This window comes from Scyliorhinus torazame, chromosome 18, assembly GCF_047496885.1.
Source record: "Scyliorhinus torazame isolate Kashiwa2021f chromosome 18, sScyTor2.1, whole genome shotgun sequence".
NCBI lineage: Eukaryota > Metazoa > Chordata > Chondrichthyes > Carcharhiniformes > Scyliorhinidae > Scyliorhinus > Scyliorhinus torazame.
The window spans coordinates 165,903,459-165,922,023 of NC_092724.1; the positions used below are offsets into that span (position 1 = coordinate 165,903,459).

General features: G+C 43.6%; 1 protein-coding gene across 11 annotated transcripts in view; it reads right to left on the reverse strand.

Moving 5' to 3' along the window:
* The window catches only part of LOC140395719 (C-Jun-amino-terminal kinase-interacting protein 4-like), a 128,303-nt gene that overhangs the window by 109,326 nt on the left and 412 nt on the right, over window positions 1-18,565 (reverse strand). For 3 of the 11 annotated variants that reach the window (XM_072483841.1, XM_072483839.1, XM_072483840.1), the window contains exon 1: window positions 18,004-18,385. The exons of 4 other annotated variants lie outside the window; for them this stretch is intronic. In XM_072483841.1, the coding sequence (XP_072339942.1) occupies window positions 18,004-18,164 (161 nt within the window). In that variant the 5' untranslated portion in view covers window positions 18,165-18,385. Of the gene's footprint in view, window positions 1-18,003; window positions 18,388-18,565 lie in introns of those variants that run through there. 4 more of the 11 variants (XR_011936284.1, XM_072483838.1, XM_072483842.1 and 1 more) reach the window with 3 other exon arrangements.

Genomic DNA, 18,565 nt, shown 5'->3' on the forward strand with positions numbered 1-18,565 from the left:
TGGACCAGGACAGATTTTTGGAGATGTGCACCCCTAGGAATTTGAAACTGCTAACCATCTCCACCTCGGCCCCGTTGATGCTGATGCTGACATATACACCGACAGTTCCCATAATTAATGATGTATTTGACAGGCAGCATGTGGCACAGTGGTTAGCAGTGGGACTGCGGCGCTGAGGACCCGGGTTCGGATCCCGGCCCTGGGTCCGAATCCCGGCCCTGGGTCACCGTCCATGTGCAGTTTGCACATTCTCCCCGTGTCTGCGTGGATTTCACCCCCACAACCCAAAGATGTGCTGGTTAGGCGGATTGGCCATGCTAAATTGGCCCATAATTGGAAAAGAAAAATAATTGGCTACTCAGAATTTAAAAAAAAATGTTTTTAAATTAATGATGTATTTAACATAAATAATCCAATATGGTGGTATGCTATACATATTTGATGTATTGGTACTGTGGCTACAAGTAGAGAATGTCCTTTCAAATCTAAAAACGTAGGTGTAATTAAATCAACTAATTTGTCATCAGTATTTCAATCCTGTGCGACATTCCAAATCTGCAGGGACAAGGCCTATATTGTCTTGCTGGGCTGGATTTACATTTAACTGCCTATGCTATAGAAGTAAAACACCCTTGTGACCAGAGTACTGAACTAAGAACCCACAGGTTGACAGTTCAAATACCATCACAGCAAATTGTAAATTTACTTAAATAAACCAAGTATTAGTGGCAATAATGAAAGCTCTGGATTGTTGGAGAAATGTCCTGTTGTTAAGTAAGGCTGCCAACACTACACAATCTGGCCTACACGTGACTCAATCAATGCCCCAGCAAGCCATTGTTGTAACCAAAGTTCAGTAATGAGAAAAACAGATGACCCAGGCACGGTATTAGTCTAAGATTAAGGCAATCTCAGTCCAATCAATTCTGCAATCTTCCTCACAAACATCTGTCCCACAGATTAGTCAAGCAACATCTTAAAATCACAATTCACAGAATCATATCTATCATGTAACAATCTAGACTCCGATCAGAGGTGGGGGTCACAGTCTATGACTCTGAACACGATAAAAGGGCAAAGAAACCTCCTGTTCAGCCTATCTCAACTGACTAATCAGTACTCCTGTATGTTGAGCATCAGCTGACAGAAGCTCTGAAGGGCACACAATGCGCACTGGGTAGGGATTTCAATGTCCACCAAGAATACCCGAGTAATACCACGGCTGATTGATCTGACCCAGTTCTGAAGGACACAACTGCCAGGTAGAGCATATTGACAATCAGGCAGCAGGAAACAAGGAAAAGGCTCCATAAACATTCTCATCCGAACCATAGTGAAGCCTACCTAGCTCAAGTCGAAGCTATAATGCTAAACTTTATGCAAGTGTCCTTGCCAAACGTGTCAAGTGATTTCATTCTACTTCCTCCCAAGGCCCCCATGACATTAAGAAGTGGTTGTCTGCACTGGACCCAGCAAAGGAACTGGCCCCAACAACATCTCGGAGGTAATGCTGACGGTCTGTGCACTGGAGCTAACTACTTTCTCAGTCAAATTGTTTCAGCACAGCTCAGATCCTGGTATCTCCCTGGCAAAGGACAGCCTAGGTATAGCCTGTCCACATGAAACAGGATACATCTAGCCTGGGAAAATTACCATCTAAAGTACACCCCCGAGTCACATATACACCCTGACTTGGAAACATATGTTCCTTCACTGTCACTGGGCAAAAGCCCCAAACCTCTCTCCCAACAGCACTATGGAGGTACCTACTCCACCACAAGGACTGCAGTGGTTGGAGGTGATGGTTCACGGCCATCTTCTCAAGTGCATTTAGCAATGGGAAGTATTACAAAAGCAAAATATTGACTGCTGGATATCTGAAATAAAAACAGAAGATGCTGGAAATATCCAGCAAGTCTGGTAACATCTGTGAAAGGAAGAAAACTGAGTTAGTGTTTCAAGTTCTGACCTATCGTCTGAACGAAGAGCTCTGATGAATGTAGACTCACTGGGGGGCTGGGTGTAAAAGGAGGGAGTGGAGGGGGTTGTATGGGGGAATGGAGGCAATTGTGCATGTTTAACTGTTGCTGTTGTTGTTTGCTCGTTTCTGTTCTTCATATATTTGAAAATAACTCCAATAAAATATTTTTAGAAATGTATCCTATTGCCTTGTTTATCCTGACCAAGTACATTACATCACATTTATCCAGATTGAAGTCTATATGCCATTGATCAGCTCATCTGACTAGCCCGTCTATACCTTCCTGTAATCTAGGGCAATCCACCTCTCTATAAAGATGCAGGCCCATCTGCCGGGAATTTTCAGCATTCGGTTTTTATTCTGGTAAATAAATGCTGGCTTTGTCAGCAATTCCCCCCGTCCCAGGAATGAATTTTAAAAAAACAACCTTCTTTTTAATCTAGATAAAACGCTGAATGGGTCAGGATGCTACCAAGCAATACCTACGTGGCAACAATCTCCTCACAGACAACACACAGCTCAAAACTTTATCATCACTTTGATCCAAGCACAGGTACAAGAGCCATCGCAAATCAATGTTAACTGATGCCATGTCACGGAATTTCCCATTAACAGTTGACAGTGTGGCCATTCACCTGAAGTTAAACAGGACCAGCTATATCAACCAGACTAGTGTTCTGACAATATTGCAACGTCTATACCTTGGAACTCCCTACCTAACATCATTATGTGAGCCCCATGATCAAAGAAGCACTGGCAGCTTAAGGAAGCCCCTCCGCCAATCATGAGAGGGGAAGTGGCAGTTTAAGAAAGCCAGCACCCCCGCCCCCCCCCCCCCCGCCCCCACCACCAGAGGGACCATAGTAGTTTGTTTCCCACCACATTTTCAAGACACTAGAAATGGGTAAACGGGCAGCACGGTGGCACGGTGGGTTAGCACTGCTGCCTCACGGCGCCGAGGTCTCAGGTTCGATCCCGGCTCTGGGTCACTGTCCGTGTGGAGTTTGCACGTTCTCCTAGTGTTTCGGCCCCACAACCCAAAAATGTGCAAGCTACGTGGATTGGCCACGCTAAATTGCCCCTTAATTGGAAAAAATGTTGGGTGACTCTAAATTTTGGGGGGAAATGGGTAAAAAAAAAAATACAACTTTGCCTATGTGTTTACTTCAAGGAGCTTTTTTCAAAAATTCTTAAAGCTCCTCATTGCATACTTATCAAGTCATGACTACAACATTGATATTTATCGATGCCACACTGGGAGTCTAAAATAGACTGGAGATACCCAAAAAACAAATCAACAAGTGAGGTTGATAAAAGATTTTTTCAATTTTTTTTAAATCGCCAAAAGTCTCAAAGTGCGTAAGAGCCAATGGAACACTTCTCAAGTGGAGTCACTGTTGTAATGTAGGAAACTGCACACAGCAAACTGTTACAACCAACCACATGATAATGACCAGATAATCTGTTTTGTGATGTTGAAGGATAAAGTTTGGTCAGGCCAGTGGGGCCAGTTCCATAGTGAAGCTCTACCAGCAATTCGCAGCAAGCCCAAGAACAGAACAGTGCCGTTGCAACAATGCAAACAATTTTTAAAGAACATTAATTGTAGATAAATATTTGCACCAGCATAAACATACTGAGCTGTGATCCAGCTTTTTAGTTTAAGTTATTCTCATTTACCCATTTCCTCTGGATCTTTATGCTTCTTCCTTTTCACAAGCCGAGCAATGTTCAAAACAAAATGACCGCAAAAATTGCAAACAAAAAAAGCTCACTGTTTTGAAAATAATTCATACCCACCAACACCAAGTTATAAAGGTTTGCTCAAAAGGGTCTAGAAACAAGTATGTTTTGGGTTGGGAGCTGAAACGAAGGAGATAGAACAAGGCATGGAGGAACTCCGCAAAGCAACTTGAAAAAATATTAAAAGGCATTTTGAAGCGAGTGCATGTGGGCTGTTTGCGATTAGCGTGGAGTTTCTTAGATGGACAATCATACTCTTTAGCAAGTGATTGCCAAAGAAGAAGATTAGCATGGAGAATCAGGGTAGTCAGTGCTTGACAATATTTTCCTTTCTCAAGTCTAATCAAATCCTTGTCAAAGGAGCTTACAGAGCAAACATGCAAAACCAAATACAGATAGCTACTATTTGAAATATTACTTCTGCAAAGAGCAAAACCTTTTCTGAACATGAGCTATGATTAATGAAAATAATGGCAGGTTCACGATATCAAGAATACAACACAATTATTATAAAGACTTTTTAATTTGCTGTTTCAATTTGGGTTGTCCACACCATATAACCCATTCAGTAGGAAACCAGAACAGGAAGGAGGAAAGACAAACAGGAATGTTCAATTTTGGTTATGTTTTGCTTCAAGCTAAAAACGGGGGGGGGGGAGGAGAGAGAGAATAGATTCAGTCTTGCTTACAGAACGGATGACTGCAACAAAATTGACCAAACAAATCAATTATATCTCAAAATCATCTTTTGATATGAAGAACCTATGTAATGGGCGGCACGGTAGCACAGTGGTTAGCACTGTTGCTTCACAGCGCCAGGGTCTCGGGTTCGATTCCCTGCTGGGTCACTGTCTGTGCGGAGTCTGCATGTTCTCCCCGTGTCTGCGTGGGTTTCCTCCGGGTGCTCCGGTTTCCTCACACAAGTCCCGAAAGACGTGCTGTTAGGTGAATTGGACATTCTGAATTCCCCCTCCGTGTACCCGAACAGGTGCCAGAGTGTGGCGACTAGGGACTTTTCACAGTAACTTCATTGCAATGTTAATGTAAGCCTACTTGTGACAATAATAAAGATTATTATGTGCTTGTGCAAAAAGGAAAATGAATTAAAGCCGATTGAATTTGGACAGGAAATTCCAATCTTAGAACAACACAAAAGGCAGCATGCACCAGATTTGATGGCGGCCTCACAAAGGCTGGCAGAGTATGGCAATAGGGCAAGCAGTTTGTTGGCATTTCACTTAAGAAAGCAGCAATCATGTATTATAGTTCCAAAACTGAAGTCACAGACACCCAATCACTTCTTATCCAAACCAAAACAAATCACTTTTGTCTTTGCTGATTTCTATAGGAAATTATACAAGGATTCTAATACCTGTCAGAGTGCGAGGAAAATGAATGATTTTCTACAAAGCATCAATCTGACAAGGTTGTCAGAAAGAAGTGTTAGGGAATTAGATAAAACAATCACTGATTGCAAATTGATGAGCACTTAAAAGACAATAAAAGTTCTGGCCCTGATGGTTATATAAATGGTTTTCACAAAACCTGGAAAGACATTTAAAAAAAAATTAATTTATGTGATGTGGGCGTCGCTGGTTAGGTCAGCGTTTATTGCCCATCCTTAGTTGCCCTTCAGAAGGTGGTGGTGAGCTGCCTTCTTGAATCGCTGCAGTCCTCGGGGTGTAGGTACATCCACTATGCTGTTAGGGAGGGAGTTCCAGGATGTTGCCTCAGCGACAGTGAAGGAGCGGTGATATATTTCCAAATCAGGATGGTGAGTGACTTGGAGGGGAACCTCCAGGTGGTGAGGTTCCCAGGTATCTGCTGCTCTTGTCCTTCCAGACGGTAGTGGTTGTGGGTTTGGAAGGTGTTGTCGAAGGAACCTTGGTGAGTTACTGCAGGGCATCTTGTAGATGGTACACATGGCTGCCACTATTCCTCGGTGGTTTCAATGTTTGTGGAAGGAGGAGCAATTAAGCGGGGCTGCTTTGTCCTGGATAGTGTTGAGCTTCTTGAGTGTTGTTGGAGCTGCACCCATCCAGGCAAGTGGAGAGCATTCCATTACACTCCTGACTTGTGCCTTGTAGATGGTAGACAGGCTTTGGGGGCCAGGAGGTGAGTTACTCACCGTAGGATTCCCAGCCTTTGATCTACCTTGGTAGCACAGCATTAAAGTGGCTAGTCCAGTTCAGTTTCTGATCAATGGCAACCTCCAGGATGTTGATTGTGGGGGATTCAGCGATGGTAATGCCATTAAATGTCAAGGGGCGATGGTTAGATTCTCTCTTGTAGGAGATGGTCATTGCCTGGCACTTATGTGGCACGAATGTAACTTGCCACTTGTCAGCACAAGCCTGGATACTGTCCAGGTCTTGCTGCATTTGGACAGGGACTGCTTCATTATCTGAGGAGTCGCGAATGGTGCTGAACATTGTGCAGTCATCCACAAACATCTTCACTTCTGATCTGGTGATGGAAGGGAGGTCGTTGATGAAGCAGCTGAAGGTGGTTGGACCGAGGACACTACCCTGAGGAACTCCTGCAGTGATGTCCTGGAACTGAGATGACTGACCTCCAACCACCACAACAATCTTCCTTTGTGCCAGGTATGACTCCAGCCTGCGAAGAGTTTTGCCCCCGATTCCCACTGACTCCAGTTTAGCTGGGGCTCCTTGATGCCATCCTTAGTCAAATGCTGCCTTGATGTCAAGGGCAGTCATTCTCACCTCACCACAGCTCTGATATTCAGCTCTTTTTTTGTCCATGTTTGAACCAAGGCTGTAGTCGGGTCAGGAGCTGAGTGACTCTGGCGGAACCCAAATTGAATGTCCATGAGCAGGTTATTGCTGAGTAAAGCCACTTGATAGCACTGTTGATGGCTCCTTCCATCACTTTGTTGATGATGGAGTAGACGGATAGGGCGATAATTGACTGGGTTGGATTTATCCTGTTTCTTGTGTACATAGAAGATGTTGTGCCGAGCTTTGTCCAAAACCAAGATCAAGCTATCCCACTCCCTGTCATTCTGGTGTGCTCCATGTGCCGATCCAATAACTACTTGAAAGTTCCTAAAGTGTCCGACTCCACTATCACAGCAGGCAGTCCATTCCACACCCTAACCACTCTCTGACTAAAGAACCTACCTCGGACATCCCTCCTATATCTCCCACCCTGAACCTTATAGTTATGCCCCCTTGTAACAGCTACATCCACCCGAGGAAATAGTCTCTGAACGTCCACTCTATCTATCCCCCTCATCATCTTATAAACCTCTATTAAGTCGCCTCTGATCCTCCTCCGCTCCAAAGAGAAAAGCCCTAGCTCCCTCAACCTTTCCTCATAAGACCTATCCTTTTTTTTTTTATAAATTAGGACAAAACTGGGCAATTTTCCACATTGCTGGGTAGATGCCAGTGTTGTAGCTGTACTGGAACAGCTTGGCTAGGGGTGTAGCAAGTTCTGGAGCACAAGTCTTCAGTACTATTGCTGGGATATTGTCAGGGCCCAGAGCCTTTGCAGTATCCAGAGCCTTCAGCCGTTTCTTGATACCACGTGAGTGAATCGTATTGGCTGAAGACTGACATCTGTGATGCTGGGGACCTCCGGAGGAGACTGAGATGGCTCATCCACTCAGCACTTCTGGCTGAAGATTGTTGTGAATGTCTCAGCCTTGTCTTTTACACAAATATGCTGGGCTCCTTCATCATTGAGGATGGGGATATTTGTGGAGCCTCCTCCTCCAGTGAGTTGTTTAATTTCCCATCATCATTCACGGCTCGCTGTGGCAGGACTGCAGAGCTTATATCTGATGCGTTCATTGTGGAATCGCTTAGCTCGGTCTATTACTTGCTGCTTATACTGTTTGGCACACAAGTAGTCCTGTGTTTTAGCTTCACAAGGTTTACACCTCATTTTTCAGTGTGCCTGATGGTGTTCCTGGCAAGCTCTCCTGCATGCTTCATTGAACCAGGGTTGATCCCCTGGCTTGGGGGTATATGCCAGGCCATGAGGTTGCAGATTGTGGTTGAATACAATTCTGCTGCTGCTGCTGCCCACAGCGCCTCATGGATGCCCAGCCTTATACCTTCACTTTGATATGCCTATCACTCACTAGAAACTGGATCATTGTCTTCTTTGTGGGGAGATGCAGTCATAACGGTAATCCATAAGGAGGGTAAGGACCCAACAGAGTTTGGGTCATAGCGCCATATATCGTTAGTTCATTGTGATTTGAAAGTTCTAACATTAATACTAGCCCATAGAGTAAATTGAATAATTACTGAGGTTATACACTCAGATCAAACTGGATTTAAAACAGGGCATTACTCTAGAGACAATCTCCACAGCCTTTGAAATACCCTGACATGCCCAAAGTAGTGGAGTAGAGGCCATGATATTATCTTTAGACTCTGATAAGGCGTTTGATCGTGTGTCATGGACGTACCCATTTCAAACATTAGTCCGCCTGGGGTTTGGACCTAAATTTGTGAAATGGATCTAGATTCTATTCCAGCCTCTGTTGGAGCGAATGGTCATATATCTAAAACCTTTGAGTTGGAGAGGGGGAAGACAGAGTTATCCTCTGTCGTCTCTTCGGTTTGCAATATGTATAGAGCCTTTAACACAAATGGAGAGAGGCAATAAGAACATAAACGGTATTATGGTTGGAGAAGTGGAGCACAAGTTGTTGTTATATGCCGATGATGTACTACTTACACTTCTCATATCATTCAGCACAATATTTTATCTGAAAGAGAGTATTAAAACGTTTGGCTATTATTCAAAGTACAAAGTTAACATTGATAAAAATGAAGCAATGGAAATGTGGACAGATCCCCAACTATATTAAGACACAAAGTGCCTTTAAATGGCCTAGTTGGGATGGCACGATGGCACGGTAGCTAGCATTGCTGCCTCACAGCTCCAGGGACCAGGGTTCAATTCTGACCTCGGGACACTATCTGTGCGGAGTTTGCACTTTCTCTCCGTGACTGCGTGGGTTTCCTCCAGGTGCTCCGGTTTCCTCCCACAGTCCAAAGATGTGCAGGTTAGGTGGATTGGCCATGATAAAATTGCCCCTTAGTGTCCAAAAGGTTAGGTTGTTACTGGGTTACGGGGATAGGGTGGAGGTGTGGGCTTAAGTAGGGTGCTCTTTCCAAAGGCCGGTGCAGACTTGATGGGCCGAATGGCCTCCTTCTGCACTGTAAATTCTAAATACCTCAGTATTCTTATCCCACGATCAATTATTAAAATATATGGAGCAAATTATACCAGTATCATTACCGGATTAAGAGTAATCTATATTGATGACTCACTCTGTCCCTCTCTTTGTTAGGGTGCATTGGAACTATTAGGGCGACGTGTACGTGTTCCAGATACTACCTATTATGATGCCAAAATCTGCATTCAACATGCTGGATCGTCTGATCTCACATTTCATATGGCAAGGAAAATGACCCAGAGTGCGATTTTAAACATTCTACTTTACAAAGCCAGAAGGATGATTAGCACTCTGCAAGGGCCCTTCATGTTGATTCCCTTATTGCCCTTTTCTTTTATTTTGCCGTTATCCCTTATGATCCACGGATGTTGGCTGTTTAATGAACATATACCTTCAGGCCGAGCACATAGCCCTGTTTTGTACAGTGGGGAGCTTTGCTCGCCGGAACTCCCCGTTATTTCAAATGGTGTCCCGATCTCCAAGGCCCCCAAAACAATCCCCGACCTCCTCCCCTCCCGCCCTCGGCCAGCCTGAACGCACTATGAAAGGATCCTCCGCTGAGAAGCATGGCCAATGAAAATCGGGGAACCTTGCTACCGGGATCTACCTTGCTCGCGACACCTCGCAAGAGGCATGGCGAGCAGGTAGATCCAGGGAGCAAGGTCTCCCGGCTTTTATTGAACACACTGCACCGCGGCCGTCGGAATCACACTCGAAGGCTCTATTGGGATAGGATATTCAAAACATTGACCGAGGTGTTCCACATGAACATCCTAGACTTCCCAAACTACTCTACTGGGGACAATTTCAAAAGGGATAAAGGGGAAAAAATATTTGCAAGTTTTGTTTATAGCTGCCATTAAAGTATTACCCTCAATTGGCTGAAACCCACGTGACCAACCTACGAATCCTGATTATCTCAGGTCAGCGAGATATTTGAGACAGAAAGAATCACGCATGCATTACGTTTACGAAGTGAAAAATTATTTCAAAGGTGGATCCCATTAATGGGAATATTGTTCACATGTACTAATCCACGGAGAGCACCCCCATCCCACCTGCAGTCCTATCCCAACCTAATAACACATGCCTGTACATGCAACTTGAATCTTTAAATTAATCGTGCCTTTGTAACATTGTTCCTTTTATATTTCTGTCACTAGTATCGATGATCGGGCAGCATGGTGGCGCAGTGGTTAGCATTGCTGCCTCACGGCGCCGAGGTCCCAGGTTCGATCCCGGCTTTGGGTCACTGTCCATGTGAAGTTTGCACATTCTCCCGTGTTTGCATGGGTCTCACCCCCACAACCCAAAGATGTGCAGGGTAGGTGGATTGGCCACACAAAATTGGCCCTTAATTGGAAAAAAATGAATTGGGTATTCTTAAATTTATTTGTTAAATAGTATCGTTGATTAATGGATTGTCCAATTATAATCCTTTTGACTATGTTAATCTTTTATATCTTTGATTTGAGGTAAAGAAAAACAATGTAAAAAAAACAAGTTTAAAAAAATATCTGGCCAAACTTCAGTTTTACAATCGTGTCCCGTTGTTCTAGATTCTCCTGAAGGGGGAAAAATATTCGCTGTCTGAAAGCATTTAATTAGTACCTTTCACAACCGGAAAATGTTCTAAAGTACTTTACAGCAAATTAAGTAATTTTGAAATGTGGCAATGAATGTATGTAAAGCAAGGTCCCACAAACAATAATGTGATCATGATGAGACAAAACTGAAAATGGTCAAGCGGTAAATATTGCTCAGGACATAATCATTTGATTGTTGTAAACATCTCAATTAGATACCCTTCAACCGTCTTAATTCAAGGAAATACCATTCAAGTATATACAAGCTGTTTTCCGAATTCAGGACCTTCAGCCCTGGTATTATTTTGGGAATCTGGCATTGCATCCTTCAAAATCAATACATGGTTGCTGAAACATGAAAACCAGAAGTGAATGCAATACTCTAGAGGGGTACCAGCCAAGACTCTGGACAACTGAAGAATGACTTCCTCTCCTTCACATTCCAAACTCTTGAACTACAAGTCAAACATTCCAAGAGCCTGTTTGATTCTTTTCTTACCCATGCACTAACTTTCCATGATTCATGACACACTTGGATACTCAAATCCTTTTGTTCTTCCAGTTTCCAATCATTCGACATGAAGAAAATAGTCTAACTTGTCTTTCTGGGATCCAAGGTGAAAAGTCTCACTCTTCCATATCTCTCACAGCACAATCACAAATGGCAGTTCTCCTGTTATCCTGGTCAATTTATCTTACTCAACTAATAGAAAATCCTAAATAACTGATTGTTGAGAGTCTGACTCTCACTTTAACAAGTGAGTGCATCGATCAATTAAGCATTTGACTATAAAATTTCATATCAATCCATGTATTTATTCTCAAAGTGGAGAAATGTGGTTCACAAATGACAACACATCCTAGAAGTACTGGAAGAGGTTTAGTTACAAAACAACAATAATTCTCTAACCCGATATTCACCTCCCAGTGAACTAACTGCTTCCACCAAAAGTGAACCAAATATATCACACAAGATATTATGGCCAGCTGTAGCTTTGTGTTGGTTTTGAACTCTTCTAGAACATTTTCTTTTACATGGAAATGAACTGAAGTTTCTACTGTTTGAAATTTATATATACACTCGCCGTATCTTCAACTTCAGGAACAAAAACAGATCACGAAAGAACCAGTGAGGGTGCCACTGAGGAGGAAGTGAGAATACAGCAAAAAGCCAAGGCAGGCAACAGGATGAATAAGCTTTGGCGCAATGTACCTTTTTCCAAGCACTAATGTTATATGTGAAAGATTTCCTCCTGTTTTTAAGACCATAAGACATAGGAGCAGAATTAGGCCACTCGGCCCATCGTGTCTGCTCCGCCATTCAATCATAGCTGATATTTTCTCATCCCCATTCTCCTGCCTTCTCCCCATAACCCCTGATCCCCTTATTGATCAAGAACCTATCTATCTCTGTCTTAAAGACACTCAGTGATTTGGCCTCCACAGCCGTCTGCGGCAAAGAGTTCCACAGATTCACCACCCTCTGGCTGAAGAAATTCCTCCTCATCTCTGTTTTAAAGGATCAGCCCTTTAATCTGAGATGGTGTCCTCTAGTTCTAGTTATTCCTACAAGTGGAAACATCCTCTCCACGTCCACTCTATCCAGGCCCCGCAGTATCCTGTAAGTTTCAATAAGATCCCGCCTCATCCTTCTAAATTCCAACGAGTACAGACCCAGAGTCCTCAACCGCTCCTCATACGACAAGTTCTTCATTCCAGGGATCATTCGTGTGAACCTCCTCTGGACCCTTTCCAAAGCCACATTCTACTCCATCTGGCACTTCCTTTTCCCACTCTCCTAGCCTGTCCTCCAAGTCCTTCTGCAGCCCACCTGTTTCCTCAATACTGTCAATATGTCCCTCTACATATCTTCGTATTATATGCAAACTTAACAACAATGCCTTCCGTTCCCTCTTCCAGATGATTACTGTATATTGTGAAATGTTGTGGTCCTAGCACCGAGCCCTGAGGTACACCATTCGTCACCAGTGGAGCTCCGAGGTACACCACTCGTCACCGGCTGCCATCCTGAAAAAGACCCCTTTATTCCCACTCTCTGCCTTCTGCCAATCAGCCAATCCTCTATCCATGCCAGGATCTTATCCTGAACACCATGGGCTCTTAACTTATTTAACAGTCTCCTATGCGGCACCTTCTCAAAGGCCTTCTGGAAAACTAAATAAATCACGTCCGCTGGTTGTCTAACTTCCTTGTTACTTCCTGTAACTTCCTTGTTACTTCCTCAAAGAACAGGTTTGTCAGAAAGAAACCTAGATTAATTTTCCATTTTGTTGTGACAAAAATCAAGAGGAACATAATTGTCTATTCCTGGTTTATCCTTCACTAGAACAAACAAAGAACAAAGAAATGTACAGCACAGGAACAGGCCCTTCGGCCCTCCAAGCCCGTGCCGACCATACTGCCCGACTAAACTACAATCTTCTACACTTCCTGGGTCCGTATCCTTCTATTCCCATCCTATTCATATATTTGTCAAGATGCCCCTTAAATGTCCCTATCGTCCCTGCCTCCACTACCTCCTCCGGTAGTGAGTTCCAGGCACCCACTACCCTCTGCGTAAAAAAACTTGCCTCGTACATCTACTCTAAACTTTGCCCCTCTCACCTTAAACCTATGCCCCCTAGTAATTGACCCCTCTACCCTGGGGAAAAGCCTCTGACTATCCACTCTGTCTATGCCCCTCATGATTTTGTATACCTCTATCAGGTCGCCCCTCAACCTCCTTCGTTCCAGTGAGAACAAACCGAGTTTATTCAATCGCTCCTCATAGCTTATGCCCTCCATACCAGGCAACATTCTGGTAAATCTCTTCTGCACCCTCTCTAAAGCCTCCACATCCTTCTGGTAGTGTGGCGACCAGAATTGAACACTATACTCCAAGTGTGGCCTAACTAAGGTTCTATACAGCTGCAACATGACTTGCCAATTCTTATACTCAATGCCCCGGCCAATGAAGGCAAGCATGCCGTATGCCTTCTTGACTACCTTCTCCACCTGTGTGGCCCCTTTCAGTGATCTGTGGACCTGTACTCCTAGATCTCTTTGACTTTCAATACTCTTGAGGGTTCTACCATTAACTGTATATTCCCTACCTGCATTAGCCCTTCCAAAATGCATTACCTCACATTTGTCCAGGTTAAACTCCATCTGCCATCTCTCCGCCCAAGTCTCCAGACAATCTAAATCCTGCTGTATCCTCAGACAGTCCTCATCGCTATCCGCAATTCCACCAACCTTTGTGTCGTCTGCAAACTTACTAATCAGACCAGTTACATTTTCCTCCAAATCATTTATATATACTACAAAGAGCAAAGGTCCCAGCACTGATCCCTGTGGAACACCACTGGTCACAGCCCTCCAATTAGAAAAGCATCCCTCCATTGCTACCCTCTGCCTTCTATGGCCTAGCCAGTTCTGTATCCACCTTGCCAGCTCACCCCTGATCCCGTGTGACTTCACCTTTTGTACTAGTCTACCATGAGGGACCTTGTCAAAGGCCTTACTGAAGTCCATATAGACAACATCTACTGCCCTACCTGCATCAATCATCTTAGTGACCTCCTCGAAAAACTCTATCAAGTTAGTGAGACACGACCTCCCCTTCACAAAACCGTGCTGCCTCTCACTAATACGTCCATTTGCTTCCAAATGGGAGTAGATCCTGTCTCGAAGAATTCTCTCCAGTAATTTCCCTACCACTGAAGTAAGGCACACCGGCCTGTAGTTCCCGGGATTATCCCTGCCACCCTTCTTAAACAGAGGAACAACATTGGCTATTCTCCAGTCCTCCGGGACATCCCCTGAAGACAGCGAGGATCCAAAGATTTCTGTCAAGGCCTCAGCAATTTCCTCTCCAGCCTCCTTCAGTATTCTGGGGTAGATCCCATCCGGCCCTGGGGACTTATCTACCTTAATATTTTTTAAGACACCCAACACCTCGTCTTTTTGGATCACAATGTGACCCAGGCTATCTACACCCCCTTCTCCAGACTCAACATCTACCAATTCCTTCTCTTTGGTGAATACTGATGCAAAGTATTCATTTAGTACCTCGCCCATTTCCTCTGGCTCCACACATAGATTCCCTTGCCTATCCTTCAGTGGGCCAACCCTTTCCCTGGCTACCCTCTTGCTTTTTATGTAAGTGTAAAAAGCCTTGGGATTTTCCTTAACCCTATTTGCCAATGACTTTTCATGACCCCTTCTAGCCCTCCTGACTCCTTGCTTAAGTTCCTTCCTACTTTCCTTATATGCCACACAGGCTTCGTCTGTTCCCAGCCTTTTAGCCCTGACAAATGCCTCCTTTTTCTTTTTGACGAGGCCTACAATATCACTCGTCATCCAAGGTTCCCGAAAATTGCCGTATTTATCTTTCTTCCTCACAGGAACATGCCTGTCCTGTATTCCTTTCAACTGACACTTGAAAGCCTCCCACATGTCAGATGTTGATTTGCCCTCAAACATCCGCCCCCAATCTATGTTCTTCAGTTCCCGCCTAATATTGTTATAATTAGCCTTCCCCCAATTTAGCACATTCATCCTCGGACCACTCTTATCCTTGTCCACCAGTACTTTAAAACTTACTGAATTGTGGTCACTGTTACCGAAATGCTCCCCTACTGAAACATCTACCACCTGGCCGGGCTCATTCCCCAATACCAGGTCCAGTACCGCCCCTTCCCTAGTTGGACTGTTTACATATTGTTTTAAGAAGCCCTCCTGGATGCTCCTTACAAACTCTGCCCCGTCTAAGCCCCTGGCACTAAGTGAGTCCCAGTCAATATTGGGGAAGTTGAAGTCTCCCATCACCACAACCCTGTTGTTTTTACTCTTTTCCAAAATCTGTCTACCTATCTGCTCCTCTATCTCCCGCTGGCTGTTGGGAGGCCTGTAGTATACCCCCAACATTGTGACTGCACCCTTCTTATTCCTGATCTCTACCCATATAGCCTCACTGCCCTCTGAGGTGTCCTCTCGCTGTATAGCTGTGATACTCTCCTGAACAAGTAGCGCAACTCCGCCTCCCCTTTTACATCCCCCTCTATCCCGCCTGAAACATCTAAATCCTGGAACGTTTAGCTGCCAATCCTGCCCTTCCCTCAACCAGGTCTCTGTAATGGCAACAACATCATAGTTCCAAGTAGTAATCCACTTCTGAATATTGAGTACAATGCAAGCATATCTGTGTTCAAGATCATAACAGTAAGAAGTCTTACAACACCAGGTTAAAGTCCATTGTTTCAAACACTAGCTTTCGGAGCACTGCTCCTTCCTCCGGTGAATGAAGAGGTATGTTCCAGAAACATATATACAGACAAATTCAAAGATGCAAGACAATGCTTCGAATGCGAGCATTTGAAGGTAATTAAGTCTTTACAGATCCAGAGATAGGGGTAACACCAGGTTAAAGAAGTGTGAATTGTCTCAAGCCAGGACAGTGGTAAGATTTCGCAAGCCCAGGCCAGATGGTGGGGGATGAAGGTAATTAAGTGTTTACAGATCCTGGAACATACCTTTTCATTCGCCTGAGGAAGGAGCAGTGCTCCGAAAGCTAGTGTTTGAAACAAACCTGTTGGACTTTAACCTGGTGTTGTAAGACTTCTTACTGTGCTCACCCCAGTCCAACACCGGTATCTCCGCATCAAGATCATAACATTAGCTCAACTACCACGGTTAGATTGAGCCTATAATACCTCTTTCAGCATGAAGAAGTATTCGTGAGAGTGAAACTCTTGCAAAAAGGGTCACTTCCAAAAATTGAACAATACTAGAAACAAGTGAACAAAACAAGTGTAAAGGAATACAACAACAAGCTATTTATTCATGCTTTGTTTAAATCTTGATAGAATGTGGCCATCGCATTTGCACTGTGAGGAACTTTATTCCAGGTTGTAGCAGATTGTTGAGGGCCATACTCCCAGTACCCATCCATCTTATATAAATTTTTACACCAGTCGCTATCACAGATCCAGCAATATCATAGTTGGAAAGTAGGCAAAGGCCCAGTCACGCAGAGAATAGCAAGTCTCCCGGGGGGGGGGGGGGGCGGTCACAGATGGAAAATAGCGGGTCACAAGTGGCTCTCAAGTCGCATTATGAACATCACAGATTTAAATGACAACGTTCAAGTTCACAATTGGTGAAATACAGTTGTTAATGCATCTTTTCACTTATTCTATGAATTATAAAATCAATTTAACATACAACCTCAAGAGTAAACCAGAAGGATACATTTACACTGCAACTTTAATATTCAACTCTCCCGGTTGGCAATGGTCATAGCTCACAAACAGGACAGTTTGAAGTTGTGACTCCTCTCATACAATGTGAATTTACACATGAATGATTAACACGCTGGCAGCCCTAATCTTTTGCATGTTAACTCCTTCGGTGCACTTAAAGCTTCGGTGTTTAACTACGTTATCTCTTCATCAGCTGACATACAAACTAACCATAAAACATCAGAATTATCAACTCTTAAACCAATAATTGTAAATTTCTGAACACTGCAATGAAGCTCGAGATCCAAGTCTTTTAACTGCAGCCTGGAATAATTAAAACCGATGACAAAATGGGTTCCTGATTCCAGGAACAAGTGTAATTTGTAAGATTCAAAACGACAATGTATTCAGAAAACTAGTTAAACTTGCAGTTTGGCTGCTTTAAGTTAATATGTAGCAAGCTAGTAAAACCTTTTAAACTGCATTACAATTCACATTAAAATAAATAAATTACTGCCCCTTCACAGGTCCAAAGCACAGCATTTGAACATGCGGTAGTATTCCAATAAGTACATTGAAACAAAGTAATGCTTTATTCAGTTAACTTAAAAGAAAATCACACAAAAATGTCCCAAGAACTGGAATAAATTTATTTCATTGGAAATGCACACAACTAAATTGTCACCAACTAGTTGTCAACTACACATTGCTACCAACTTACAAGTTAGTTTTATGTACTTGTGGCACGAGAAAAGTAATAAAAAGCACAAATATTACTAAACAGAACTGTACCGCTTTCAGACAGTGCTGCAACTATTATCCACGGAATGCCTAGTGCAACAATACCATTCACTGTATTTATTTAGATTTTCAGAAACAATAGCTATTTTATTCAGATACAAATAAAAAAAGAGACTAGAATCCTTAATACTTGCAAGGAATACATTCTGCATTTTTTAAAAAAAGGATGTTCACAACATCTGCACTGTAAATTCTATGACTATGACTATGAACATTTAACAAAGGCATAATAAAATGCTGTGAAGGAGGACGTGCACTCTTATTCAGTTAAATACAAGCATTTTAATAAGTTGCTAAGTCGGGTCAAACAGGGGGGGGGGGGGGGGGGGGAAAGAGAAGAAAGGAATATGCATATATAACGAGAAACATCACAAACAGAAAATAACAGCAGCGAGACACACATGGATAGGCCACAAAACCTGTGAGTACCTTATTTTCCTTGGAAGGTTCTGTGTCAGTGCTGGAAGGCCTGTTGAAACGGAATAGTGCACAAGCAGCAGAACAGATATCGATACCAGGATAGCTGAATTAATGACCACCGCCCCGCCAACAAAGCCAAACACAAACAGAAGCATGCAACCAGGACTCATGGCTCTGTGCTGGCATGGTTGTGTTCAGAGGCCAGAACACTGTGGGAAGGTTACACAGGGGTTGAGGGTGTATCCTTGGACTGAAAAATCTGTCACTCAACCACAGCCACAAAAGCGTGTGTTCGAAACAATGCCATCAGCACACCCAACGAGCTACATTCTGCAGCAGCTCACACAGAATGACATCATCCTGCTAATATTTAAAATCCAACGCCGATCACCTCAGCATCACTGCTGCAGCACTCGCAACCATCACTCCGTTATCCATCCCCGCACCCTCCGCAACTACCCTGCTGATTGGCTGCAAACATCCACAGCTTACATAATGCATGTACATAAAAGGAACCCTCATTGTTAAGCACAAATGGTCAGATTGGGCTCTTACATAACATACCCAAAAA